General features: G+C 41.3%; 1 protein-coding gene across 1 annotated transcript in view; it reads right to left on the reverse strand.

Annotated features, from left to right (window-relative positions):
• Positions 1 to 27,289, reverse strand: part of LOC127641492 (dedicator of cytokinesis protein 3-like) — a gene marked incomplete at its 5' end in the record, with an annotated part of 204,020 nt that overhangs the window by 88,863 nt on the left and 87,868 nt on the right. Inside the window, 2 exons of the mRNA XM_052124527.1 lie at positions 2,545 to 2,629; positions 14,099 to 14,247. Coding sequence (XP_051980487.1) covers positions 2,545 to 2,629; positions 14,099 to 14,247 — 234 coding nt within the window. The remainder of the gene's footprint in view (positions 1 to 2,544; positions 2,630 to 14,098; positions 14,248 to 27,289) is intronic.

Genomic DNA, 27,289 nt, shown 5'->3' on the forward strand with positions numbered 1-27,289 from the left:
TGTTCCTATTTGGTTGCTAAAGTGTTCTGAGTGGTTGTTAGCACATTGCTAGGTGGCTGCTTGGGATTTGTACAACTGTTCTGGGTGGTTGCTAGGGCATTGGTTTGTGTTGCTAGGTGGTAAATATGCCTTCTGGGTGTTGCTAATATGTTCTGAGTGATTACTTTGACAATGCAAGATGGTAGGAGATGTTCTGGGTGGTTGCCATGACATTGTTATATGGTTGCTAAGGTGTTCTGAGTGGTTGTTAGCACTTTGCTTTGTGGTTGCTAGGGAATTTCCAGAGTGTTCTGGGTGGTTGCTAGGACGTTGCTAGGTTGTAGATATATGCTTGAATAGCATACTAGCCCAAGAAACCATAAGGTACATCCCAAATTGCAAACTTGTTGCACTATTCTACACCATTTTGTACTGTAAGTTGTGCAAGTAGTCTGTTTACAATGAAAAGTCAACAAAAAAAGAAGTGTACAATGAGTACACAGATGATGTACTTCCTCAACCAAAAAATGGAGTGTGGAATGTTGGAGACTTCTTATTTAGTACACAGCTATAGTTATAATTCAACCTAGCATCACACTGGCGACTTCGCCTGCCAATGTCATGTCTGCATTGGTTGTTTCAAGGGAAATAATTAACATACAAAACTCAAACATACAGAGGAATCATTGCTTTTCTGTCGAATTGAAAAACACAAGCTAATCTGTAATCACAATTCAGTCTTCTGCCAACAAAAATACATTTTCAAATAAATCACAATGTTATTAGCTTGCTTATTTTTCAACAGAATGTTTAAATACCGTATTGGATTTGTCTTTTTATACTAAACATTAGTGTCTGATTGAATGCACTGAGGAATGATTGGAATGCTTTTGTGAGGGGTTCTTTACCTGACATTTCCTGCACTAATAAAGCTTCTAGACTGCAGAACACAAGTTATAGAGGTAAATTTAGACCCTTCAGAGTCATATTGTTTATTGGGCATGAAGTCCCACACAAATCCAGACAAGCATACTTGCATGAACAAGGCACAAATGTGTGCACACATAATGGGAAAAGATATGTAAAATGTGTGAAAGTTATCACAAGTTGCAATTCAAAAGCACCTGTTAGAAACAGATGCTGGTTTCAAAACCTGTTTACTTTCAAATGTGTTTTTGTTGTATAATTAAGGCCCTGACAAGTGAAGTGAATGAAATCGATGAGATACAATCAAAGGTAAAAATAGCTGTGGCCCTTAATGGTATTTCTAAGCTGCAAATAATATTTCCTTTTAAATTACAAAATGTAACAATTCCTAAAGACATGCGATCAGACTTTCTAAGAAATAGAACGTGTCAGTTATTTATTTTGATGAGCCATCATGGGAATATGCCCTGTAATGCAGTGTTTAAAATGTATTTTTGCTGTCTAATTGTTCAGCATTTTCTGCAGGTAGTAACTTGAAAACATCTGCACTTTATGCCAACATTTACAGGAATACATTAAACATTAATTTAATTTCTGGTCTCATCTAAACAATAACTCACTTATATTGATAGACTCATTTTACACAACCTGCAGTAAACACTAAACTAGTGTCAAAGCACTAACAAACTAAAAAACAACTGAAATAGTTTAAGAAAATAGAGAACAGGTTGGTTATTTATTACAATTTCACACTAATGAAAACAAACAAACAAAAACATAAACTGTTAAAATAAAAAAAATGTGTCTAATGTGTTCTACATTGTATGTCATAAGAAATAAAGTCATCATCTATAAATAATAATTTCCTTTATTATGTTTATCATTATTCTGTCTAATAACATAAAAATGTGGCATATATAGTTTATTACCATTCTACATACCATTCTAACATGCTACAAAAACTATTGTTTTTTTTAGTAGCCTACAGTATATTTGTGTTGTAAAAATGTATTCTAGAAAACTACAAAAAAGATTTGTTAATTGAATCATTAATTGGAATTGGATTCTGAGCCAAAATTGTTAGTCTTTCCATTTCCCATTCCTATTCGTAATGGTATTTGAACATACAGTATAATTCGGCAATCAAAAACGTTACAGTAGGAACATGTACATCACCATACTTTGGAAAGCATTGCATTCTATTTTAAGTGCCATATTTGTATACACACAAAAAAATTCACATTCTCTCACAAAAAATATAGAGTTCTGGCAAACTAGACGCAAACGTGCCACAAAGTTGTTGCAAATTTTCCGCTCAATATTTTCACATGCAAATTAGCTTTTAATTTTCCGCAAATGTTTTCCAGAAGTTTGCAGCTCTTCACCAGTAGTTGTGAACCTGCAGCAAACCTTGGTCAACAATGGCCAAATTTGCCACAAATCTCATTTGCATGTAAAAAGCAGCAAATTTGCATAAGGGATTGTAAAAACACCTGTTGAATGTCAGTCAAATCTGACAGAAAACGTTTTCACGTTGTATTGCAGCAAACACTAAAAAATGGCATATTCCAGGTAAACAAACAAAAGTGACATCTCAGTGATATATGCATAGTCAGAATAACATTCGATTGAACTTACCATTTTATAGATATCTGAAACGCTTATCTGGTCTGCATCAACCATTTCAAACTCTTTCCTGGGCACCAGATCCAGACCTAAGTGCCTGTTGAACACAGAAAATAAAATCAAAACATAACAGGAAGGAACAAAGATTATCATTGATTACACGAGTTTGAAATACCTAGCATATCTGCAGATATGAGTTAGTAAATAAAAAAAGAACCAAAAAACCTGTCAAGTTGTTGTGTCCACCTGTTGTGGCAACTGTGGTGGGCACTAGATCATGTGGTTATATTTTCTATATCCACCAACCGTCGTATTACTTCATGCTAACATGCAACTCAGCAGTGCTAAGTAGGTAATGTAGCAAATTTGCCAAACACAAGATATGAATGGTTTAAGAGTTTCCAGGGCAACATTTTCTCAATGTTTTCCAGATAACTTAATGTGGATTATCCACGTAGAGTTGTTAATATTGTGAGGATCAAATTAAAGATGAACAGAGAGGTGTTAGCATTAGCGCTATGTGCAGCTGTTGTAGCTTCGAGATATGGAAACAGGTGTCACTCTATGAAAGCTTACAGAGTGGTATCGCAATACAACGTAAACATTTCTTACATTTACATTCTTTCATTTAGCAGACACTTTCATTCAATGCGACTTACAAATGAGGAGAACAATAGAAGTGATTCATCCAACAAAAGGGGCAACAATATAATAAGTGCTGTAATACAAGTCTCACATATTGTAGCTTAGAGCAGTACACATAGCAAGGACATTTTTTATTTTTTTAAAGAACATGAAGCTAGTGTGTTAGTATGAATGGGTTAGGTTTTCACGAAAAAATATGTTTTTAACTGTTTTTGAAAGAGGCTAAAGACACCGCTCAGGTGGAATTAGGCAGGTCATTCCACCATCGGGGAACAGTCAAAGTAAAGGTTCAGTATAGTGATTTTGTGCCTCTATAAGATGGCACCACGAGGTCCTGTTCACCTGCAGAACGCAGATTACACCAAACACTGCTCCCAGACTTCCTGGGACGTAAATAACTTCAACCGGAGGGTTAATTACAGATTTAAATTGGTAAAATGGGTCAATGAGAATGATTTTGGGGGTCTATTTTCTCGTTCAAAAAAATCTAGTTCATTGCACATTTTTGATAAGCTATGTCTATATATATTATTTATTTGAGCAGTGTTTGGTGTAATCTGATAACAAAGCAATTTGTTACGGTAATCTAATTAAGTTTTTTGTAGTGTAACATTACATTTTAAATTCTAGTAATCAGATTACAGCAACTGACTTTCAATTAAAGGAATATTCCAGGTTCAACACAAAAAATAGACAGAATTTGTGGCATAATGTTTATTAATACAATTAGACTCTTTCGTCCTTTCATCCAAAAATCGAGGTCACAGTGAGTGACACTTATAAATAATGTGAATTGTTGGAGAGTTTAAAGGCAGAAATGTGAAGCTTATAAAATTTTTAAAGCACTTACATTAATTATTCTGTTAAAACTTGTGTATTTTTTATTTTTGAGCTGTGAAGTTGTTTAAATCTTTGTTTTTATGCCCATTTTAGAGTTTAAGAGTTTATGGCATTATGTTGTCATGGCAACAAAGATATATCTTTACACATATAAAGTTTTAGTAAGCATTTTTTTGCTTATCATCATTATGCCATCAATGCTGTCAATTGAGCTTAAATTGCAGACATAGATAATCAAGGCATTCGCTGTTATATTGGTGACAATTGTAAAGTTGCAAATGGGGAAGAAAAATGCCTGCATTTTACTGTATATGGACATAATCAATAATGTGATTATTAGTATAATATTTTGTGTTCTCAGGAGTGTAAAAATATATTTAACGCAGTTTCAGAAAATAAGACATTTATATATTGAGTAATGTCATTGCACATTAGAGCCATTAACTTTGCTCTGGAGATAGGAAGTCCATCCATCCATCCATCTTCAACTGCTTATCCGAAGTCGGGTCATGGGGGCAGCTGCTCCAGCAGGGGGCCTCAAACTTCCCTATCCCAAGCCACATTAACCAGCACTTACTGGGGGACTCCGAGGCGTTCCCAGGCCAGTGTGGAGATGTAATCTCTCCACCTAGTCCTGGGTCTTCCATGAGGCCTCCTCCCAGCTGGACGTGTCTGAAACACCTCCCTAGGGAGGCGACCAGGGGGCATCCTTACCAGATGCCCAAACCACCTCAACTGACTCCTTTCGACGCAAAGGAGCAGCGGCTCTACTCCGAGCTCCTCACGGATGACTGAGCTCCTCACCCTATCTCTAAGGGAGAAGCCCGCCACCCTTCTGAGGAAGCCCATTTCGGCCGCTTGTACTCGTGACCTAGTTCTTTCGGTCATGACCCAGCCTTCATGACCATAGGTGAGGGTAGGAACAAAAATTGACTGGTAGATCGAGAGCTTTGCCTTCCGGCTCAGCTCTCTTTTCGTGACAATGGTGCGATAGAGCGAGTGCAATACCACCCCCGCTGCCCCGATTCTCCGGCCAACCTCCCACTCCATTGTCCCCTCACTCGTGAACAAGACCCCAAGGTACTTGAACTTCTTCACTTGGGGCAATACCTCCTTCCCTACATGGAGTACGCACTCCATAGGAAGTTATGGAGATAGGAAGTATTAAAGAGATTTAATTGTCACATTATTATTGTTTGTTTACACAATTTGTCATTGAATAGATGTATTAATCATCTGATTAATACTAAGCCAATGATGCAAGATGATGCAAGCCAATGATGCAAGATGTCTCTCTGGGAAACTAATTTTCCTTAAAAGATTTTTTCATTTATAAGCATACAGTACATCTTGATAGGAAGATTGGATGATGCTCATGCCAACAGTTATTGTCAAAGCTATAGGGTTATTAAATAAAGCAGTAAAAAGTTGGACAAACCCCTAACCATAAGTATGAGCAATAGTGATGCTTGCCAAAAAAATATTCAGGATCATCTCAAGAAACACTGATATCCCATAACGAGTAAAGTATAATGAAAGACATAATTAGATTTTTTTGAAAACAGTTCAGACACTTTCCAACTCATCCTTAAAGTATTTATAGAACATATCACTAAGTGCTACAGTCTCAAATTCACTTCATCCCATTTACTCAATTATCTGTTCTGTTATTTTGCTGATCTGGAGACCTGGCAGTGATGTAAAGCTGAAAACTGCAGAATCTCATCACAGAAGTGAAGCTTTAGGTGACCTTGAAGAAGGATGATGAGTGGTCTTCATTGGTCTCACATAGATATATAGCTAATACACTTCAATAGGTGGATCATCTCACCTTAAAAGGGATTGTTGGCTTGGATTACTTGCCTTTCAATCATTTCAATAAATAAAAATGAACTCAGTAGCCGCGTTTCCACTATAGGGCCAATTGAGGGCGTGCTAGTGTGTGCTAGTGTCAGTTATGTTCCTACTGTCACTTCCTGGGATTTATCATGCCTCCTCTGGGCTTCCTTGGGGCCAACGGCCAATCATCCTGGGCTGCTAATTACTCTTGGCAAAAGAAGGCCAACTGAGGATTGAGGAGGTGTCAATGTCAAAGGCGAAGTTTTGCTGAGTCAGGTCAGAGCACTTAATTGTGATTTACCAATTTCTATATCTAGCTACCAGCTTACCTCAACGGAGAATGGAGAATCGTCAGTATGATCGTCAATAATATCCCTTGTCTTGGAGGTTTGGTAGGGTAGTACACTAGAACTGCTCTAAAATCAACTGCTGTAATTTATACAGTAGTCTTGTATTCTGAAAATAAAGTATGGTGTTGTATTTTTTGGGGACTGCTTTATGTCCTAAAAACGAATCGGTTACTAACGTAACCTCGGTTCTCTCTAGATGAGGGAACGAGTATTGTGTAAGCTAGCTTATGCTACGGGAAAGATTAATCTTTTCTGAGATATTGAAGCCAAAAAATTATCCTTAATTTTGTATCCATTGTCAACGCAGTGCGGCAGCTGCAGACCTTGAGCGGGCTAGCTAGCAAGCTCATTGGTTGCTCTGCGGCAACTGCTGCAGCCTATAGACGAGCTTGGGCGAACTCGCATCCAGTGAGAGGTGTCCGCACGCTCACTGCATCAAAGCCCGCCAAAAAGGGCGTGACTAGTTTGCATATAAGCGTAGTTCGTAGGCTGGAACCCTGGTTTTCATTGAATGAAGCGAAAAATCGCTCGTGGCGCGAAGCACGCCGGTTACACAATACTGCTCCTCATCTAGAGAGAACCGAGGTTACATTAGTAACCGATTCGCTCTCTTACGAGAGGTTCTCTCAGATATGCGAAGCTAGCTTACGCTCACGGAACCCTTTGTCAACGCCGTGCGCGCCAAGCATCCACTGCATGAGCCCCAGGGAATTAAGGGGACCCGGGGAGCCTTAGACAGAGGGGGAGCTCTTAGACATAGACAGAGCGGCGGTGCCGGGTCTGTGTGGACTGTGTCCCATTAATGCAGCTCACCAGGGAGCTGTAGCGTATTAAACCGCTAGCAGTTTAGCCTGCAGAGCGGGTACTTCCAGATTGTAAAATCTGACAAAGGTGGAGGGGAAGCCCAGCCCGCTGCCACACATATGTCGTGAATGGAAATCCCGCTGGACCATGCCCACGAGGAGGCCATGCCTCTAGTGGAGTGAGCCTTAATGCCTAGCGGGCATGGTAGGTCTTTTGACGCCGTACGCGGCAGCAATAGCGCCCACTATCCATCTGGACAGTGTCTGTTTCGAGATGGCGAGACCTTTGGTGCGCCCCGAACTAAAACGAAAAGCTGCTCGGAGCTTCTGAAAGATGCGGAGCGTGCAGTATACAATCTCAGTGCTCTGACTGGGCAAAGGAGATTGCCGCCGCATTCGCTATCAGATGCTGGTAGCGCCGACAAGGAAATGATCTGTGCTCTGAAAGGAGTACCGACCACCTTGGGGACGTAGCCGTGTCTAGGCTTTAAAATGACCTTGGAGTCACTTGGTCCAAACTCAAGACACGCAGCTGACAGATAGCGCGTGAAGGTCTCCCACCCGCTTAACTGATGATAGGGCAGTTAGAAAACGGTTTTAAGTGAGAGGTGTTTCACATCCACGGATTGAAGCGGTTCGAAAGGGGGCTTTCATAGCTTCGAGAACTATAGAAAGGTCCCAGATAGGAACCGATGGGGCGCGGAGGGTTCATCCTTCTAGCTCCCCTGAGGAAGCGGATGACCAGCTCGTTTTTACCCTGTGACTGGCCGTGCAGGGGTTCAGCGAACGCCGCGACGGCCGCCACATACACTTTGAGCGTGGATGGGGATCTGCCCTTATCCAGCAGCTCTTGTAAAAACACGAGCAGCGGCGACTGATGCGTTTCATCAGATGGAAGAGGTTCCTGGATCTGACACCCCACATGTCCGTGGGTCCAGGTCTCTGTCGGTGCACCATTTTGAAAACACAGACCATTTTGACGCATAGAGTCTTCTCGTGGAAGGAGCTCTAGCGTGTATGATGGTGTTTATTACTCCTTCTGGCAAAGCGACGGGTAGTCGCTGATCACCCACGCGTAGCTCCAGCCTCTGGGTGGGGATGCCAGATCGTTCTGCGAGCTTGCGAGAGGAGATCTGTCTCACTAGGATGGGCCACGGCGCTGTCAGTGACAGCCGCGTAAGCTCCGGAACCATGTTTGATTCTCCCAGCCGGGCTATGAGGAGCACCGAGTGGCACATTTCCTGATCCTCTGCATTACCTGTGGCAATAGCGAGACGGGAGGGAAGGCGTAAGCGGGCGGTTGGGCCAGTCCTGGGCCAGCTGCGCCTCGCTCGAGAAAAATATTGGGCAGTGAGAGTTCTCTTCTGACGCAAAGAGGTCTATCTCTGCTCTGCCGAATATGCGCCATAACGCCTGGACTGTTTGAGCGTGCAGGGACCATTCCCCTGGGGGAATATTGTCTCTGGACAGTCTGTCTGGGCCGCCGCTCAGGTGGCCTGGCACGCGCGTCGCCCTCAGCGAGCGCAGGTGGCGCTGGGACCAACTCAGTATGCGTTTCATCAGATGGAAGAGGTTCCTGGATCTGACACCACCCTGACGGTTTAGATAGGATACCACAGACCTGTTGTCCGAGAGGACCAGGACGCGGTGACCCTGAATGATCGGGAGGAAGCGCACGAGCGCGCACTCGACCGCTATCATTTCCAGACAATTTATGTGAAGGAGCTTTTCCTGAACTGACCATAGGCCAAAAACCGGAGAGCCCTCGCGAGACCGCGCTCCAACCCGTGTTGGACGCTGCCTGTTGAGATGACTTTTCGGCGAGATACAGCTCCCATCATCACTCCCCGCTGATACCACTCGCCACTGTCCAGGGCTGCAGAGCTGAAATACAGGTCTGAGTCACTCTGATTGGCTGGCGGCTTGTGGCCCAAGCCCAGCGAGACGCGCGGGTGTTTAGCCAATGCTGAAGCGGCGCATGCGCAGTAAACCCAGTTGAAGTACTGCTGCGGCTGAGGCCATGTAGCCTAGCACTCTCTGAAACTTCTTCAGAGGTGTGAGGCTGTTCATCTGAAATGACGCGGCTAGTCGCTGCACACAGCGCGCGCTGTGTAGATAAGCGAGCCGTCATTGCCACTGAGTCTAGTTCTATTCCAAGGAAGGAAATTGTCTGACTGGGCTGTAGTGAGCTCTTGGTCCAATTGACTGCAAGGCCCAAACTGTTCAGATGACTGAGGAGAACTGTCCTGTGAGACAGAAGCTCCGTATGTGATTGTGCCAGTCAGTCAGTCGTCCAAATAGTTCAGAATTCGCAAACCCTGACTCACGAGGGGTGCGAGCGCCAGGCCCATGCACTTCGTGAAAGTACGGGTGCTAAGGACAGGCCGAACGGAAGGACGGTGTATTGATAAACCTGGCCGCCGAAGGTGAATCTCAAGAATGGCCTGTGACGGGATTTATCTGAATCTGAAAGTATGCATCTGTCAGATCGAGAGAAATAAACCAGTCCCCTGGCGCATCATGCGCGAGGAGTTTACTGGTTGTAAGCATTTTGAACAGTCTTTTGCAAGCGCTTTGTTCAAAACCCTGAGATCTAATATTGGTCTGAGGCCGCCGTCTTTCTTGGGGACAAGAAAATAATGGCTGTAAAACCCCGACTCGCTCAGGGAGGCGGCACTTCTCTATGGCCCTTTTGCACAGAAGGTTTGCTATTTCTGAACGAAGCATGCACGCTGCTTCCGTGTTCACAGTAGTTTCGAGCCGCGCCTGAAGCGAGGAGGATGGCGATCGAACTGTAGCAAATAGCCCTGTTTTATTGTGCTTAACACCCATTCGGATATCCCTGAATATCTTCCCACGCTTTGAAGCGTAATGTTAGAGGGTGAGTGGCCAAATCGCTCTGTTTGCCGCACACAGCGCGCTGAACAGAATGTGTGAGCGCGCTTACTGTGCTATATGCTGGACTGCTCGCAGACAGCATGGACAGGCTGTTCTGTGAGTGACTTCCGATTGAGGTGAATGGGGAAAGAGTCACGTCTGTTAAGTGATACGCAAGCATAGTCACGGGCACGGGACTTACATACAGAGAAGTGTTTGCTGGCCGTGGTGACAGAGCGGGCAGAGAATGGGCACGCGACGTATTCGTGGAGCGCATTTATTGACTCTAACACTCGAAAGTGGTTCGTGAACCGCTTTTGAGTGTGCTCTGATGGGGACACGGAACGTGTAATGCTTGTGTGTAGAGGTGAACACTGGATTGTGGGCACATTTTCTACACATAAGGCTGGTCGTGTGACAGAGCGGTCAGAGAATGGGCGCCGCGACGGATTCGTGGGTGCGCTTATTAACCCTAACACTCGAGCTGTTCGTGAACCGCTTTATGTGAGTGTGCCGTGATAGGGCCACGAGATGTGTAATGCTTGTGTGTAGGGGTGAACACTGGATTGTGGGCACATTTTCTACACATAAGACATGTTTGCTCTCTGGTATGGACACGGGATGTGTAATGCTTGTGTGTAGAGGTGAACACTGGGTTGTGGGCACATTTTCTACACATATGGCATTCTTGCTCTTTACCAGATTTATTTAGGTCGCCGTGAAAACGGCGTTTGAGCGCAGGCAAGCGGGCATTAACACCGGCTTGTTGGCTGCTGAATCTACCACTGTAGTAGCCTGAGGGAAGGGGACTGACAGGGGGCGAAGCTTTGACGGTGGTCCGGCCGCAGCGGGACTGATCCATCGTTTTGTCAACAAAGCTAGGAGGACTTCGGTTGTTCAGGTTTCAGCGCAATTCTAGTCCGAGGCCCGCGGGGGGGCGGCGGTCTGCGGCGGCTGTCTGAGCGCGATCGAGGGTGGCCGCCCTGTCGATGCTGAGAAGTCTGGCTTTGTTGAGCTGGGCGCTGTGAAGAGGCTTGTGCAGGAGGCTCACGTGTGCAGCCTGCAGAGGAGCTAGCGCGACGAGGCAGAAAGAGATTCATGGCTTGTGTGGCTTTTTGGACCTCTGAAAACCGGTCAATGATACCACTCACCGCGGAGCCGAAGAGACCGGAGCGTTGAGGAACGTAGAGCGCTCTGCTTCTACCATGTCGGCTAGCGTTAGCCACAGATGTCTCTCGGTCACAGTCAGCGCGGCCATGAACTTCCCTATAGCTTGGGCTGCAGCTTTGGTAGCGCGGAGGGCGAGGTCCGTAGCACTCCGTATGTCTGCAACCGCCTCTGGATGCCTGCTTTCCTCATCCCACTCCCGCAGAAGGTCCGCTTGGAGGATCTGTAGGACGGCCATAGAGTGCAGAGCAGATGCAGCTTCGCCGGCGGCGGAATAGGCGCGGCCAACACAGGCGGAAGTTGTTCTGCAGGCCTTAGACGGGAGCACTGGTTTAGACCGCCATCTCGCGGAGGGCGGGCAAAGGTGTGCTGCTACCGCATCCTCGACCGGAGGGATGGAAGCGTAGCCCTTCTCAGTGGCGCCGCCCACCGAAGCAAGAGAGGTGGAGACATGGGATCGGACCCTGGCCGAGAAAGGCGCTGCTCCATGATTTGGAAAGCTCGGCGTGGAGTTCCGCAGGAAGGGAGCGGCCCGGTAGCGGGTGCTGCGCGGTGGCGGCTCTGTAGGAAGCAGCCGTCAAGTCTGTTGGGTGCCTGCTCAAGGGGCGGTGACCACTCGAGCCCGAGGCGGTCGACGCCTGTGTGAGGAGGCGTGTTAGTTCCCTTCGACTCGGGCGCTGGTCCTGCTGGATTCCTGGGCCGAGGAGGAGGCGTGTGAGCCTGACCACTCCTCGCTGTCCGAGCCATGATGGAACAGCCCTTATCCTCCGCTTCTTCGTTCAAGATGGCAGCAGAGCAGCCGCCGGCGGCAACTGCGCTGGCCCCGGTGGGCGGGAGGGTGAAGGCGATGCTCGAGGGATGGGCTCCGGCGAGGCAATCGCTTCTACCACTGTTTCCGGCAGCCTTTGACAGTGGCGCTTTTGTCTGCGCGGCTGAACGGAAGGCGGCGCGGCGGCGCCTTCGGCGAGGGCGAGCTCTGCATGCCCCAGTCCCAGGCAGAGAGCGCAGATGATGTGGCGGTCTCTGGTGCTGAGAGGAGCGCGGCATGAGGCGCAAGTGGAGCGAGGCATCTTAAAAAGACGCCAGTACTTTTTGTGAAGTTCTTTAAGAACTAGCTTGCTTTTAAAAGGATACGTCGCCGGATGGCGTAGCTCGCAGGACGGCTGAAGGTGGCGAAGACGGCCGGCTTCTTCGAGCGCTGTCCACGCTTGCTTGATGCCCCTCGAACGGCGACGCGGCTTCCGGTTCAGTGATGCGAAGAGCTTCGCTGAAGAGATGAAAATCAGGGTTCCAGCCTACTGAACTACGCTTATATGCACTCTAGTCACACCCTTTTGGCGGGCTTTGATGCAGTGAGCGCAGACGCCTCTCATTGGATGCGAGTTCGCCCAAGCTCGTCTATAGGCTGCAGCAGTTGCCGCGAGAGCAACCAATGAGCTCGCTAGCTAGCCCGCTCAAGGTCTGCAGCTGCCGCACTGCGTTGACAATGGATACAAAATTAAGGATAATTTTTTGGCTTCAATATCTCAGAAAAGATGAATCTTTCCCGTAGCGTAAGCTAGCTTACGCAATACGAGAGAACCTCTCGTAAGAGAACCCAATGAAATGGCTTAACGAGCACAGTTTTACTCTCCTGTGTTGACACATTTGCTTTTGAAACAGGAAGTCAGGGGCATATCGAAGCACTTGTTCATTTGAAAATAAAGGTCAATTTTCTTTAGTTTGTCACATCTGTGAACAATTATTTGCTATTTACTATTGCCAGTTGGTGGCAGGTGGTGTTGGGGGAGGGACAATAAGTACATTTTCTGTAATGTGCTTAATAGAATTTAGTGGTCAAAATTACGTTTTTTTTATTTATTTAAAAAAAAAATTACAAAATGGCTTGAGGCTAATTTCATAGCTAACATTTTATCAATACAAAATACACACGTATATTTTCAAAATGTTTGCATAATTTGGAAATAATTGCTGCTTGATTAGAAATTATGTCCAATAAAAAATATTCTTCTTCCAAGCAATATTCACATTGATTTTTCTTTGTTTTCTTCAAACATAATTTATCTCATATTTCATCTCAAGCATGCTCTTCACTGACTTTGGGACAGTCATAATGTTTGAATACAAAAATATGGAAACCATTTTCACACAATAAGCATTGATGTGGTTTGTGTTTGTTTCACTCTTTGTTTAGATTTAGTTTTAAACATGTTATTAATGGTATATTTACTGTATAAAGTATTTTCATTGCTTAATATTGAAAGTCTGACAGAAAGGCTATGGTAACTTGGATAACCACTCTGTACAATTGTAGTGAGCAGAATAGCATCTCAGAATGCACAACACATCGAACCTTGAGGTGGATGGGCTACAACAACAGAAGAACATGTTGGGCACTTTATTAAAACCATAGTGTTGATATTAAAGATAATATTGTGACCAAATCAGACCAGAAAACAACTCTAAACAATTTTTAAACCTCTTTGTGGATAGAAAGAAAAGTTGAAATAATTATGTAAGAACTGAAAATACTCAAGGTGCTTTGTAGTATTGCATTAAAGCACATCAACAGTGTAGGTTAAAATGAGGGCGGCATCTGAAGGACAACCAAAACTGCCTTTCGTTGCAGCGAAAAGTCAATTTACTCCTAACTGCATAAAAATAAAAACATCCTCCATACGTTGTGTTGGTTTCTATGGCCTGATTTTAAAATCTCATTGTAACTCACATTAGCTAGGCAGTGAATTTCATATGCTCCCTTTCTCCTAATTTCTTCTGCAGAGTTGAGCCAAGTCTATTTAGGCTGTCAAGAAGGTGCAGCAATCCATCTCAAGTATCTCATATCACTTGACTCCATGCTCAGGAGAACTTGGCCTCTAGCACATTAAAAACACTGGCAAATCTCCATGACACGCAAGTGCTTATTTAAACACTACTCAGTTGAATAAAATGTGCTGCCACTTAATGCTATCCTATAACGATACGATATTTGGAGAAGGGAATACAGTAAATGAACAGCATTGTCATATTATGACAGTAACTCACTCATTTCCCCAGTCTAGTCGTACTGTGATGTGGCGTTTGACTTCTCTGACTTGATCCTGGGTCAGGTGACCTGATAGCAGTTGTCTTCTTAGATCAATCAGCTCGCTCATTACGTGACGGACCTTGTAAAACAGGTCCACTTTATGCTTCTGTAAAGAGAAAAAGAAAGACATACAGTTACAGCAAACATTTTGTTAAAGTTACAGGTAATGATCATACAGTTAATAATATGCACATTGCATTTGGCAAGGAAACTGTACGTTGAAACCTAAGTATTCCAGGTTTTCATCCAAGCCATTTAATAACCATTAAAATTATTGCTTTTAACTAAGTGGCTACACGGTTTCACGATAGACGCCCTGACATTCAGTTGCATAAGATCTGGATATAACTTGGACTTTGGATATAACACTGGTTCCTCAATGACTGCAAGCTCTCCAGACACTGAGGCAACAAGCAAACAATTCCAAACCTACTCCATTAAAATTCACAGCTCGTATGAGATTTTGGTGTTTATATGCCGTGTTTTGCTTAAACTGTGTACATTTACCAAAGTTACACCTTTGGCCCATCTCTTCACAGAACATTATTTCAAATTCGATGCACTGTTGGCTATAACAAATCGTAATGATAAAAACAAAGGCTTCACTTTCATCAAATTCCGTCAACAGTGCTAACTGGACCATGGAGATAATTTCCAACTCAATATTTGCTGCAAATTTATTTTTACAGGTATATTATCAGGTCATATCATTATAATAATAGTATATCTAAGAATATTTCTGTATTTATGATGGATTTGTCATACTTCAATTTTATTGATGATTATAAATATCTGTAACTATCGAGGTGATTTTAATTAATACTAATGTAGAGATATTTAGATCACTTGGCATATGCACCATCTAACATTTGAGCACTCAGATACTTGCTCGAACCTGATCCTGCTGGAAGGCGATGACGGCAGGGTAAAGGAGTTTACCCCTATGCAGGACAGGACCTAAACTGGTGGTGATGGGGTGGTGGGGGTTGAAAACCATAAGGTATTGTGTGAGCTTATAAAGCGGAGGCTGGATTGTGATTGGATGAGATGCCTGATTGAATGAAAGCGGAAAGATCCAGAGTCTTTCTGTTAGAACTACTGCTTATACTTCCATTGCTAGCAACAGTGTACCAAAACGTAGCTAGCTTTGAACCAGAAGGCTAATTTTATGCTATATTATACATATATTACCTAATATTACCAATGGTTTGCCGGTTTCTGCCACCACTTACTGTAAACTATTGGATGGGTCTATTGGCAACCACTATGGGACGTCTTCATTTTGGCCAAATATTGGGACATCCCGGGTAATACAGGATAGTTTGTAACCCTAGATGGAAGGCAGAATAAATCCAGAAATCTTTATATTAAATTTTTTATTTTAAAAAGTCTACTAGAGTCTCTGTCTACTAAGTCTACATATAGACTTATTACATTTCTTTTGCGCCCCACTTCAAATACTGTGGTACCCCTGTACTGTTTTATTTCTTTGTAAATTACAGTATATGAAATATGCTTAGGGAAAACCAAAAATCTGTAGCCTGTGGCTAGCTTCAAATAAAAACGCTGGTAAGATAACTTTATTTCTGAAAAGTAATCACTTTCCAAAATGCTGTTTATTATGCAAATACACATCTTAAAGAAAAAACTTTGAAGTTCAAAAATTAGCCATAACTCAATTTAGCATAATTATGTTAGCTTTGATTTAGCACTTGAAAATGCAGTCATCAACATAGCATTATCGTCCCATGTCTGTCTTGTGTTTCGTTGTGTGTCTTTGTGTGAGCACGTGGTTTTGGTTGTATTCCCTGCCTTGCACTCTTCGGTTTATCTTGTTTCATGTCAGGAGCACGGTGTCTGGATCATGACTTCCTGTCTGGTTCGGTTTCGGTCTGTTTTGGAATCCGGACACTCCATGACTGTCTGTTATTGACATGGGTGCATCGCGCTTATATCATCTTGGCAGCATGCACTCGCATCAATAGTTTGTCTCTCGCGTTGTGTGCCCAGGTCGTAAGCTGTCTTCATGTTGTGCTGTGGCCGAATTCTTGGCCAGATGTCCTAGCTTGTTTTTGTCACCGGTTGCATGCATCACGTGACATTTGTCTCGCGACGTGTGAGAATTGCAATGCATTATCATGTCTTGTTTGTTGGTTGGCATAGGCGTATATTGACTCATTGTCTTGGCGATGAGTGCTCATGCCATTCGGGTGTTTTGTTGTCTTGTGAGCGCACATGGCCTTGTTTGCTTATTATTAGTTAATTTACCTCACCTGTCGCCTGTTAACATGTTCAATTTCTTTCCCTATTTTAGTTTCCTCGTGTGTGCTGTCCAGTGCCAGTTTGTCTTGTTTCCAGTCTTGTGTGTTCCATTCGGTCTTGGTAGTTGGTCTCGTTCTTGTCTGTCCTATTTATCAGCCCTGTTGCTGTTCGGTCTGGTTGGTTCTGATTCCCTGTTATCCTTTGCCCCAGCCCTGGATTATTTGCTTTCGGTTGTTTATGTTTGTATTCCCCCTTGTGGGAGTTTTGGTTTTCATTGTTTTTTGAATCTCTGCGCTTGGGTCCTGAGCCTCTGTCATTCTATGAATTCCTGACATGTGATTACAAGGCCAATTTAGCTTGATTTTAATAAAATCTGACTAAAAATGGGAACCAGACAAATTCCATATAATATTTCACGGAAGTTTCTAGACTCTCTAGACCACTGTGCACTAGCATACAGTCCAAATTAACAAAGGCTGGGCAAGTGCAACACAATCAAAAAAGCTCTTAATACCACATTGAGCTACTATGAATAAAATCAATGTTTCAAATGAAAAAACATTTTCAATCTCAGCAATAGTTTATGTAGTATTAATCATGAAATCACATACTAACTAAACAAACAAATCAACCGCTTAATACAAATTTAGCTAATTGCTATCCCTTACAGAAAAGGTACTGTGGTGTTACTGTGGTACAGTGATGTAATCAGATGGTAATACCATTGTACTATGATACATATAATTGGACTGGATGACTGCTGTTTATATCTGCTATAGCGTTTACATGGTTCTCTAAAGGTACTTCAAAGATAGCCATTTTATTACCATGGTACATGTCCAAAAAACAACCATGGTTGTTTGTGTTGCTGAAGACCTTACCTTCAAGTCATGACAGAATTACCGTATAAAAGGCAACAAATGAGCTCTTTTTAAAAAATGGGATAATCCACTAAGCATTATCTGAACACATGCCCCAAACCGCAAGGTTTCCCTTCTAAGTTTGTGTGTGATGGATGATAGTGACTATCTCATCGGCCCTCAGGGAGAAATGCAGTAGACAGATCTGTGCCTTGTTGCACCGACATCTCCAATGCCCTCCGTCACAAAACATCTCATGATTTAAAGTTTGACCCTGCTTTTTAAAACAAAGTTATCATCTCTGGGGTGCACTTTACCACACAAGAATGTGTCCCTGGATCCCAAACCATAGGTTGACCCCTACTTAAAGTGGCATCAATAATTACTCCTTGACAGTCACCAACAGTCTAGCTTGATTTATTTCCTGCTTGTCTTTGTCTCAATGTGGAGTTTCTAGGAGAATAATCTCTATAGCACACCAAGCCCACTTCCTCTTCACTTCAGAACATAATGGCCAAGATTGGCAAATTGTGGGCATGAGCAGAGAGATACAAAGAAAACTGAAAGTTTTGGTGAGAACTGAGACTAAACCTTCTGAAAAGACCAGCAGAATCTTGGACCATCATATTTTCTTTAGATGGTTAGTGCTTGTTTGGGACTGGTCTAGCTGGTGTACAAGCATAGTCTTTTCCAACAACATTTAAACCTCTGAGAATATTTGTGATTGGATAAGAAAATGCATGACTGCTGAGTCTGTTTTATAAGGAATCTGTGAAAAAAAAACTATTTCAACCTAGTTTTATAGAATGAAAAGTACCAAAATATTTTTGTGCTGCAGTTTTCTTGTGAAATTTACACTAGAACAACTGTGCTACAACAATTGTGCATTTTATTAACTTTCACACAAATCATGAGTACAATGGCTGATTATAACTTTATAAAGACTTTGGACTTAGAGAAGGAGCCTCAAGCCCAGCCTAGGATTCTAGGCTGGGCTTAAGTGAAGCATAAGTGCCACAGTCACAAAAGCAACGCAAGTTAACATGGTTCCTTCAGTAAATGTGCTTTTCATGTCGATCTTGCTTTTACAACAATATCGGTTAGGTTTAGGCATTGGTTTAGTGTAAGTATGTCTATTTTGTTCACCTCTCAGATTGGATTTTTATGTGCATTTCATCATTCGTTGTGCGCGCCGAGTTGTTGCGTCAAGTGTTGTGACGAGAAGACATATACTGCCTTCCAAATGGCCTAAATAATGCCTTAAATAATGGCCCTAATGATGGCAACACAGTAGAATCGTTACAAAAGAAAGTTCAATAAAAAATTACTTGGTTTGTGAGTTTAGAATGACCTTTTTATTACATCTTTCAGCCCTCCAACAGTGGAAAGTCTATTAAGGGCATAGGGTTTATCACTTCCAAATGGAACACACCCATTACAGACCTACAGTCCTGTTAAGGCAGTATTTTAGAGTAAACACTGGTCATAATGGTCAATCATCCCTTTTTTCCATTTTGGGAATGAACCCAGCGTTATGATTGGTTGAACACTTCTTCTTTAGCTGTTGCTTGATTTGAGTACCGCACGTGAACAGAGGCATCACCAGGTTTTTGCGTAGTTTAGAGTGACAAATCGTACCAGCGTACTTTGAGGTAAAAATGCACCCCGCTATGCAAAATGCGTACAGGTTTGCAGGTCTGCCATTATGTCAAGAATGTTACAGGGCAGACAAAGCAGTGAAAGATCTTTTAAAACAATACAGACATTAGCTTAACTCACCCAAAAAGATGCACTAATGTGCGTTAACACACATTTTGAGCGCTTCAAAATAGGTTGAAATTCAAACACAAGAAAAATCTGGAAATTAACATCGTGCTCAAGTTTAGGCTAAAAATAAATGCATGGGAATCAAGTGTGAATCGTGTGATACATTAACTGACATTTCAAGAACCGGAAAGAGTAAAAGACTTTGTATCTTAATGCTACACATGACAAGCTCCAGACCCGCACAATTACAGAGACCGCAAACGAGTCGCGACCGTGCCCATTCGATCTGAAATCACACTGTTCGCATTTTCATTCATAAGGTTTACACTAGAAATATTGGCTTCACAGATTCATAAATGTTTTTTAACATCATCCTTGTGCTTCTTGGATAATCAGTCATATCAATATTTTTTATATTATTCAGATTAATCCGTTATTCGTTTTTAAAGTCATTATTTGTGCCTTTCCGAATAAGGTATTGAAGGTATTCGACTTCGTGCACATCTCTAATTAACTCTAAAGATTTGTATCCTAAGCAATAGGAAGGAATATAAGATTGTGCATGCTCAGCCTGCTGAATTACAAGGTTTTTTTTCTCTCTGTGTGGAGGTGCGCTTGAATGAATTAATTAATCAAGAGTTCAATCTGCCGTTGTGTCTCATAAAATCCAACTAATAATTCCGCTTGTTCCAGGTCTCCTGCTGGTCCTGCAATCTCAAAATGAGATGCACCAATCAGAGAAGATCCCAATTAGCAATTGCTTTTTTCGTTTATTTATTTATTTATTTATTGTAGTTAATTAAAATATTTTAATTTCTTTAATTAATAATATAACTTTCTGGTTTGGATCAAGGCTGAGAAATATTTAAGAATATATATTTTTTGAAATGCTAAAAGAGAAAATTTAGGGGCAATATCTCATGCTTTTCCGTGGGTGCTCGGCCATTACCGTGGGTGTTTGAATGCCTGAGCACCCACGGGTTTGGCGACTGTGCATGGCATAATCATAATTATCTTTATTTTAGAACTTTTCGATTGACAGCCCAATTAAATACAATCAGGCTTGTTTCTGAAAATAGCACATATGTTGTGTGTATGATAATGTTTATAGATAATTCATCCTGAAAAGGGAAATTTATTATTTAAAACTACATAAACAGCAGCTGAAATTTCCTTACATTTGAAAAGTATGTTCTGGGTTATATTTAACCTTAATTGACAGCATTTATTGTCCCTCGTTTATATATATATATAAAAAAAAAACATCAGGGTTACAGTAAGGCACTTACATTGGCAGTGAATGGGGCCAATCCGTAACAATTAAAACAACCCTTGTAAATCATATCTAATCTACTCAAGTAATCTGCAGCCCATGGATTCTTGTCAGCACCGGCTAACAATTGATCAAACTGTTGTCTAAATCCAGAGGATATGATTCAGTCTGATCTATGAGATTTAAGTGATTCCATTCAACTAGATCTGCAAACTAAAATGAAATTGAGTAAATAAGCATTCCACACATTTCTGGGCATTTACCAAGGATTTCATTCACAAAGACATCATAATTTGTTAACCTAGATCAAAATGACATGTTTGAAATGCTTATTGCTGGTTAGCCATTTCTGGTTAACATTCCCAGTGGCTGCCATGTGAGCTATTTCGGTGGATTTTAGTATACTGTGTAAGGTCATCTTCCCTCCAGGTTTATGTGCCGCTCTCTCTCCATCCATGCAGACACATATATGGCAATCCGTTTAACCCAATCAAAAAGTGATTCGCCAGCCTATGCAGTATAATCAAATTATTATTGTTAAGTTAAGTTGGCTGTCGAGAGACCTGTCTTCCTCTCTGGGTTTTAAGTGAAATAAAAGCTCTGATGGAGAGCCCCCTCCATACCCCCACAGGCAGAGCCTTGCCTCCCATGTTCTAAATGAAAGATGGATCGCAAACAGTTCACAATCTGTCAGGATCACATAGAAGACTCAAGTTGATGAATGAGTTCTTCAGTGATTGGGAAACTAGAGATGATGGTATTTCAGAAGGGTATTCAGAAGAGAGACGTTAAATATCAACAGACATATTCATATCTGAAAAGGTCTGCATTTGATCGAGGAACCTCGTGACTGTTAGATGTGTTTTTGCAAAGAATCTCAAACAGTAACAAAAACCAATACCAAGAAGTTAAACCAAGAAAAATCAAGTGTTATATTGTTTTTCCAAAGTATTCGTTTTTGAAACGGAAATCCACAGCATTCCAGTCTAGATACGAGGCGTAAACGTAGCAAAATAAATGCATTTTACAAAGAATAAAAAAGCTGTAAGAGATAACGCAAACAAAAGAGACAATAAAGATTATAGAATTACACAAACAAAAGAGATTTGATGCCATATTCAATGAATATGCAACCTATGAGGGGACTAGTTCTTTAAATTAGTCAAACTCCCACTTAGACTTTAAGTTTAATTTTATTTGAATCGCTGATATTTTAGTGCATTTCTATCTTAATACTGCGGAAGGCTTTGTTTGGAAAATGTTAATAAAGCATTACATTGTTACACATTTTTTGTTTTCTTTCCTAAGATGGAAATATATACATTTTGAGAAGAAGTATATAGTGTCAAATTTCAGCACTGTCTGTGATTAATTGTGATTAATTTTATAAAAAATATGCAATTAAATGCGATTAAAAAAATAATCGACTGACAGCACAAATATATACATGTACTCACTGAACACTTTATTAGTAACACTATGATCCAAATAAAGTGCTCGACATGGTCTTCTGCTGTTGTAGCCCATCTGCCTCAAGGTTCCACATGTTGTGCTTTTTGAGATGCTATTCTGCTCACTACAATTGTACAGATTTACCATTTCTACACTTCAAATGTTCAGCATGAAGAAACAACAGAGCTGTGTACAGTGCGAGCACTCGGTCACAAATAGTACTGATCTTTCAGTGCTGTATCCTCAAACACATTTTTCTTTTACAGACACGCTTCATTTATACCCTTTCACGCACTTTGCGCAGAGCAGCAGATGCGGTTATTTTAGGGATAGAATCTATAGTTTGTACAGTATAAAAAATCATTATGTCTATGGAGAGTCCTCATAAGAATAGCCGCACCAACATGTGTGTGTGTGTGTGTGTGTGTGTGTGTGTGGGAAGATGAGCCGCAGCACGTGTTGCTCTGAGCTGTGAAGAGCATGTATTTATCACACTTTCCACAACTGCATGACTCACCGGCTATATAAAAAAAGAAAAGAGAGAAAAAAATCAAATGTGCTATAGTACAGTGTCAAAATCATATCTCACCGTGTCCAGCTCTCAACCAATTCAAACACATCATCTCTCAGTACATTCAGAACTGTAGTAACAAACCTCATTAAAAAACTAGTAAACAGATTTTCTAGCAGCATGGTCATGCTAGTCCCCCTGCTAAACCAACATATATCCAGCATAAACTTGCTTGGACTAGCATAAAACTTCACCCAAAAGAGAACAAGCCTTTTTTATCTTAATATACATCATGGATCAACATCCAGTGCAAACTTGGGCTCAACATCCAGTGCAAACTTGGGCAGTCAAAGGTCATAGAACAAGCGATCAAATGTGATAGTTTGCTGATTTCTAGAGAGCTAACAGCTATAATGTCTCATTTAACCTGAGAAATAAAGCAAACAAAATACTTTGATTCTATTTGAGGCTGTCTTCAGAGGAGGCTGATGTTTACATGTCAGTGAAGGTATATTGCTCTTGATGACTTGACCTTAAACCTTATTTTGTTTGATATACCGTGCATAGAATTGGCACAACTGTTTGCTGAATTTGTGCCATATCACTAAGCCAAGAAAAGTCAAATGTTGTTAAATAGCTCTAAAACACCATGTATGAAAGCATGTTGTGAAGCTAATAGGTACTTGAGTGAGTGTGAGAGCGACAGACAGTGCATGACTTAGTGTACGTGTTAACTCACTAGCAAACTACCCCGAAACCTCTCATAACCTGGCATGACCTTTGCTCATTGCACATGATCACACTTCCCTTGCAGTTGTGTAGCAGCCATTTTTTGTGTGTTGTGTTCTGGGTCAATTAAGGGCAGTGAAGGTGACAGTTCATATAGGAGGGATAAACATTATTGTGGGCATTTAGGATAAAGTTATGCAGCTTGGTTAAACTGAAATGTCTCAAATTGACCTCAGTCAATTAAGATGGCATATTTTAATGAGGTTTTGATTTTATCCATTGGAAATTGATTGGACTGTGAAAACTGCATTTTCGCAAGGTGTTTCAGTATATAGTCAAATGGAAAACAGTGATAAACAGCGATAAAAACTAAATGTAAAATGCAACATAGGGACTTCTGGGAAAGGTTTTGAATGATAATACAAAAGAATCAGTAAGTTGTGTTTAACAACTTTAAACATGAACCAATCTGTTAAAATGTATCCTAATTGGAATCAGTGCTTTGAAGTGGCTCAGCCAAAGGTAGTCTCAAGTCTGTCACAAAGATGAATTATCTTTCCACATCCAGCTTTCTATTAACACTCTAAAGTGAAACTCTATATTCTGCTTAATAGCATCTTAGAAATATAAGGAAGAACCACAACTAGTTGCCTTGGATAAACGCATCTGCTAAATGAATAAATGTAAACGTCTAACAGCTCTTAAAGGAATAGTTTAAATTAAAATGAAAAGTTTATCATTTATTCATCATCATGGTTGACAGTCCCTGTTCCACATTTATTTGCATTATATGGATAAGAAGGGGTCAGGTTTTCTTTGAAAATGTGCGATTCATTTTTGGGTGAACTATCCCTTTGAACAGCAAAGATTGGCATGAGCTCTTAAAAAGAAATAGAAAATATAAGAAAAGAAGCTTTACATAGTTAAATAAAAAAACTTGAATCGCAACTGCTCAGCCTTCTTATCCAGTTTTAGCAAAAGCTACAAATTCATGTTGTGCGAAACGTTTTTTATTTATTTTTATTTTTACATTTTCTTTTTTTATGGAAGTTCAATGAAACAGCATGAAAAACAAGGACAGAAGATATTACAACAAACAGCAAAAGACCAACACTTTCTCGCTTTGAGGTTGTTACCACAGCAACCCTCTGATTGCATTCGCGTGCTAACATTAATCCACTCTAAGGTCGTAACCTTGGTACAACCTGAGGGCCTTGAAGTGCAACTGAAAAAAACAAAAAAAACAACCTGCAAACCCATTATCTACAGACCAGCATGCTTTGCGATGAGCATCAACATTCTATAAACAAGCTGTATAATAGCTGTATAATCTCAAATCATCATTTAAGGGTTACTTACCGCTACAGATCAAGACGGACACTCTCCGTATCCCTCACTCGAAAGACTAAACATGCGCAGTTTGCCTGACATGAACGCAAACCATAGGCTGTCAAATACCTCGATCCCTCATCCTCTGCAACTGGTCTCTCTCTCTCTCGCCAACACGCATGCGGTCTCTCTCTCTCGCATGCAGACACACGTTGCCACCCACATCAGCCAGGAACGCATGCTTTCCCAAGCAACGCTGTTGTAGCATCCAGCATCCAGTAAATGCACAACCTCTATCTCCCTCTCTTTATTTTAACACAAATCTATTTTAGACTACCGCATACACTAATTTTCCCTCTCCTCTTTCCTAGTCTTGATTTTTTTCTCTCTCATTGTATTGTAGTTACCTAACTAAAGCTGCATGAAGCTCTCAGCAGCCCACACACAAACACACTCCCTCCCTCACCGTCTCCAAAGAAATGCAAAGGGGTGCCTGGGATGCTTGCCATTGGAGGAAACCGCTGCCAGTTTCCTCAGCTGTGCCGAGCCTCCCTTATACTCTGATTTCTGCTGACAGCCAAAGATGAGTGGTATTCCATAGAGGAGCATTACTTCTTCCCACTGCCGCAGCAACATTATGGTAATATCCAAAAACTAGATGTTTCAGAAGAAATTGTGATTGGTGCTTGTTTGCTCAAAAGTGGCCGCCGCAATGATAGAGTGTTGTAGGGGTTTCCAGGGCATTCCTAGGTGGTTACTTAGGTGTTCTGGGTGATTTTCGGGTCCACCAAGAGTCCACCGATTCTATGGCTCTGTTCCAAAAACTAGTGAGCTATTTTGTTTGGCAAAAATCAAACAAGGCAAGATCCTAACTAAACTTCATAAGTAACTGATTTGGAATGCTCTATGTAGGTTGCATCTCAAATAGTGCTCCTTATACAAATCTCATGATGTTATCATGTTGCTAATATTTCGATGTGATCCCAGAGACATTATAAGGATGAGACGGTTCAATGGTATGCGTAGGAATGGGAAAATATTAACAGTTAATTTGACAGCTGCAGGAATGGAAGTCCTGCAGTCAGTTACAAGACTCAATCACCTTGTTGACTTTACCTGTCAGTTTTCATTGAGAACATGCATGTGGATTGGCTGGACCAGCCTTAAAAAATAGGGTTTTTTTAGCATGACACTAAGCTAAAGAGGCATAATTTTTTACATGACTGTTGTTAGACTTATTGCTGAGTTTTAACATGTTATTTGCTCATACATTTTACCAAATGTCTTGGAGATTTCAAGCTTTCTCCATTCAAGTAGATGTACTAGTAGAAAATAGCTTCCCGGAAGCTTTATGAGAATGGCTGCTGAGTGACCTGACTAGAATTAAATAGACTCACGATTGATTCCAATAAAGTTTGACATTAGCACTTTGCTAAGCTAACAATGTTATTTGCTCATAATCTTGACCAACTGTCTTGGAGATTTTGGGCTTTCCCCATTCAAGTAGATACTGTAGGAGCTGTACTTGTATCCATAGAAAATAGCTTCCCAGAGGCATTAAGAACATGGTCGCCGAATTACCTGACTTGCCTTAAATGGACTCACAACTGATTCTAATAAAGTTTGACATTAGTATGTTGCTAAGCTAACAATGACCATAAACTTGACCAACCATCTTGGAGATTTCAGGCTTTCCCACATTCAATTAGATAGGATCTGTATGGTATCCATAGAAATAGCTTCACATAGGTGTTACTAACATGGCCGGCTGGTGACCTGACTTGCTTTAAAGCAACTCATGATTGATTTCAATGAGTTTCACATTAGCATGTTGTTAAGCTAACAATGTGACACTCTGGCAAGCATAAGAAAAACACAGCATACATAAATATTGTGTAAATATTTCTTTCAACACTGTTCAGTACTGAATGAAATATAACTATATTAGAATCAACATTTCTCTTTATTCTTCCACCATATTGGATATATTTTTCACTGAGCATTCTAGAGCAGCAGCGGAATATGCATGCTTACATTCTATATAGTATGCTGATGGAGTAGTATGTCCAAAAACTCAGTATTAATAAAACAGTAAGTGAGAAATACCCAGATGACCTACTATTCCTGGCTATATTCTGTAGTTTCCATCTAGTGGACACCGTAAGTGATACAGTATATATACCATTACATTTGCTCCTTATGCTTAAATGGTGCTTGTTTAACAAAACCAGAATATTTTATATTCACAGTTATTTTTCCTATGACATATATATATATATATATATATATATATATATATATATATATATTAGTTTCACAGCAAAATGCCCACAAGTATGTCTGGATAAAGTATGTCTGGGAATGTTTTCAGAATACTCACCTGTATACCTACAGGACAAACTTTTTTACCTCCCAAGAAGTGCATCCTTCATTAAATGCAGTACAGTACATACACTGACAGTACACGATTTCGGAAACAGTTTAGGATTGCCTTCTCTGTGAAGTATACATGTGATGCAGTCAAAATTAAGTCTCTGGGTTCTCCAGTTCTTTTTTGCTTGTTTTATCATCACCAGTGGATGTCCAATCATTAACAAGTAATGGGATGCATATTTTCAAGTATCAACTAAATTTGAGGTAGCATTCATGGCCCTAATACAAACATTGGTGGACAATTGTGTTCAATTTTAAAGCATAGGATTAGGTGTGAGCATTAGCAGTCATGTCTGCCTTAGCAAACACCACTGGTGAAGCTAATGTGATCACAAAATACTTTTTCGAGAGCGTTCTGATTCCACTGAGAGTAATGGGCAATGTGGTGTCTTGGCAATGTGTTTAAACAAAACTAAGACATGCAACCTACAATCACACAGATTATGCCTGTTACTATGGAACTAAGGCATCAAATCAACTCACAGCTAACAATCAAATAAAAGATCTGTCCAGGTGCATGGTTGTTCATTTG

The sequence above is a fragment of the Xyrauchen texanus genome, chromosome 50 (assembly GCF_025860055.1).
Source record: "Xyrauchen texanus isolate HMW12.3.18 chromosome 50, RBS_HiC_50CHRs, whole genome shotgun sequence".
NCBI classification, from domain to species: Eukaryota; Metazoa; Chordata; class Actinopteri; order Cypriniformes; family Catostomidae; genus Xyrauchen; species Xyrauchen texanus.